At 64.5% G+C, this 3010-nt stretch overlaps 1 protein-coding gene across 1 annotated transcript; it reads right to left on the reverse strand.

Annotated features, from left to right (window-relative positions):
* Positions 1-1179: 1179 nt before the first annotated feature.
* On the reverse strand, positions 1180-2535 carry LOC140213436 (uncharacterized). Its single transcript, XM_072284659.1, has 2 exons — positions 1991-2535; positions 1180-1912 (listed from the first exon to the last, which is right to left on the reverse strand). The coding sequence occupies exons 1-2, from the start codon at positions 2533-2535 to the stop codon at positions 1180-1182; spliced, it is 1278 nt and encodes a 425-aa protein (XP_072140760.1).
* Between the last annotated feature and the right edge of the window lie 475 nt (positions 2536-3010).

Consider the following 3010-nt stretch of genomic DNA (forward strand, 5'->3'; position numbering starts at 1 on the left):
CAGCTGGAACTCCGCATTGAGTCTATCGAGCTCCAGCCCGATGGGCGGCTGGTGCGAGCACCTGCAGCGCGGCAGTCCGTGTCGTACGATATGCGTCCGTGACCGCCAGCAGCGTGGTGCGCTATACCGTCATCATACGGGCCTTAAGCCTACAGTCTGGCGACTGCGACCACCATATGGGGGACGCGTATGTCACCGCCGGCAGGAGTACCTGTCGGTAAAGGCGGCGCCGCATCGTGGAGTCTACGGTCGTGTGCATTCTCATGAACGTCACAGACTTGATGGCCAGCGTCTCTGCCTTCCGCTGCAGGTGCTCTGCGTGCTCGAAGAACGACAGGCGCCTGTCGACCACCACGCCCAGGAGCTTAACGGACGACCGAAACGGGAGCCCCCTCGCACTGCCCTTAAGCCGGATAGTCGGGTGGCTCTTCTCCATTACCCCTTTTCCGAAGGAAAAGAGGACGCAGAAGGTCTTGTCGTTGTTTGGGGCGAGTTTACACTCAGCCGTCCACGCCTCAATGCGACGCATCGCCTCCGTCGCGGCCTCCATCACTCGCGCCCTGTTCATGCCCGGCACGAGAACTACCGTGTCGTCGGCGTATGCCTGTACCCGCACCCCGGGCGGCATCGGGAGCCGAAGCAGCCCGTCCACCACCACGTTCCACAGGAGCGGGGAGATGGGCGACCCCTGTGGACTGCCGAGCGACGTCTCCGCCAAGACCGATCCGGCGTGTGACGCGTATACGACAGTGCGGCCCTCGAGAAAGGAACCTAGCAGGCCGACCAGGTTGGCCGGGCAGCCGCGGTCTCTAAAATACTTGATGACTAGAGGGTGCCAGACACTGTCAAACGCGCCCCGGAAGTCAAGCGAAATCAACACCACGGGCGTGCGTTCCTCTTTGTAATGCTTGATGAATTCGCACAGCGCGTGCAGCGCCATTATCGCGCACCTGCCGTGGGTGAAGCCGAACTGGTTGGGATGCGTGTGGCCGGGCGAGGAGGCGAAATAATAAAGCCGACCGTGCATCAGTCGTTCGAGCACCTTCCCCAGGATGGAGGTCATGCAGATCGGTCGGTATGCGCTCGGTGAATCCACCGGCTTGCCGGGCTTTTGTATAAAGACCAACCTGCCCTTCCTCCAAGTTCTGGGGAAGTACCCCATCCGCAGTGCCGCATTCATCAGCATGCACGCGAATTTCGGGTGCGCGGCGAATAGTTCTTTAACGACCTCGGTCTTGAGACCGTCCGGTCCAGAGCCGAGCCGAGCGCCATTCTGCTCAACACCGCCTGTATTTCGCTCTGCGAAAACGGTCTCTCCTTCTTCACCGTGGCGTACGGCCGACCGACCGCCGCACGGATCTCGGCATGCTCGGGCGCGTCCGTCTCGGGCCTGTCGCGGGCGAAAAGATGTTGCAGCAGCAGGGAAGCCGACTCGAGGACGCTCTCCGTCCGGCCGCCGTCCTGCCTCGTCAGCGGAGGCAGCATGACATGCGACCGGGCGGCCCCGAAAGCCAGGCGGAAGGGGGCTTGAAAAAGGGACCGCCGGCTGCACCGGTTGCAGACCTCCCTGTCCGCCTCCTCCTTGACGCGCGCCACGTCTCGTCGATATGCCGCTAGCGCCCGGCTATACTCGCTGCGAAATATGGCGCGCAGCTCATCGTAGCGACACCTCTGAAAATGGCGCCGCATCGCGTTCACCGCCCTGCGTCGGCCGTCCAACTCGGGCGTCCACCAAGACTTGCTGCCCGCGCCCCTCCTCTCGCGTGCCGGACGAAGCTGCTTGTCGCGCTCCCGACCAATAATCGTGTAGAATTTCGCGAGGACCGCGTCCAGGGCGGCCGGCGAGGCGATGTCCGCACCGCTCGCGCTCGCGAACCAGCGCGCGTCTCGAACGGCCTCCAGCCATTTTCGCCTACCGTAATTGGTAAGACGATTGCCCGTCGCGCTCTCGCCGGTGCGGATGGTGATTTCTATTCATTGATGTTCTGACAGCGTTTCTTGTGCAGAGACGCGCCACTCGCAGCCGCGCCGCACGAGCGTCGGTGACGCGAGGGTGACGTCTATCCAGCTGTCGACGTATTTGGTGACGTACGTCGAGGGTGAGGCCGCGTCCTTGAGGACCACCAGGCCCGCAGCCGCAGCGAACTCGATCAGCCGGGTGCCCCTGGCGTCTCCCTCGCGAGGGCCCCACAGGACGCTGTGCGCGTTGAAATCGCCCATGACGAGAACGTCTGGCGTGCGACTTCTGTCGATGACGTGAGCGAGATGTTCGAAGACGTCGTCCATCGTCCTGTGGGGCGGCGCGTATGCGGCCACGACCGTGATCCCGAACTCGCGCGTCGAGCACCCCACCGCGACCACCAGCCTCGACACGTGTGTCGGGAACACGTCGAAGCCGGGCCTGCGCGTGACGATCGCACACAGCGGGCCGTCGGCCGCCGCGTACGCCCGGTAGTGCGGCGGAAGCTTTGGGAGCTGACCCCGCTGGGTGTATGGGTCCATAACCGCCGCCACCTCGCATCCCTCCGGTGCCATGTAATCAGTCAGTAGCGCCGTCGCTCGGCGGACGTGGTCTAACGTCAATTGCGCGAACTTGATTGCGCCGCCGGCCCCACCCGCTCCCCCAGGGCCCCGGCACTCCCCCTCCCGCGGCCGCCCGCGCCGCTCTATCGCGGGGGCCCGTAATTGGTGCGGGCCCTGAGGCGAGCCACCCTCTCCATGCGGATGGGGCACTCAGGAAATCCCGCGGGATGGGACGCCTCGCGGCCGGCCTTCCTGCATTCGTTGCAGGAGACTTCCGGCTGCCCCATCCTCACGTGACACGTGACGGCCACATGGTTCCCGCAACACTTCATGCACACGGCTTTCGACGTGTCCGCCTTGTGCGGGCACGTCGTCCTGCCGTGTCCGTAGGAGGCGCAGAACGTGCACGTGGGCACGTGCAGGTCCTCCGACGCTCGCACCGCCGTCAACCCCACCGACAGTCGGGGCCGCTTCATAATGCGCGCGA

Source organism: Dermacentor andersoni, chromosome 10, assembly GCF_023375885.2.
Source record: "Dermacentor andersoni chromosome 10, qqDerAnde1_hic_scaffold, whole genome shotgun sequence".
In the NCBI taxonomy this organism is placed as follows: domain Eukaryota; kingdom Metazoa; phylum Arthropoda; class Arachnida; order Ixodida; family Ixodidae; genus Dermacentor; species Dermacentor andersoni.

Bases quoted from the DNA above. Each gene is read 5' to 3' on its own strand.
- LOC140213436 (XM_072284659.1), bottom strand. From the start codon at position 2,535: ATGGCACCGGAGGGATGCGAGGTGGCGGCGGTTATGGACCCATACACC. The intron at 1,913-1,990 runs GTCAGAACATCA...CAATTACGGTAG, and splicing joins GTCTCTGCACAAGAAACGCT to GCGAAAATGGCTGGAGGCCG.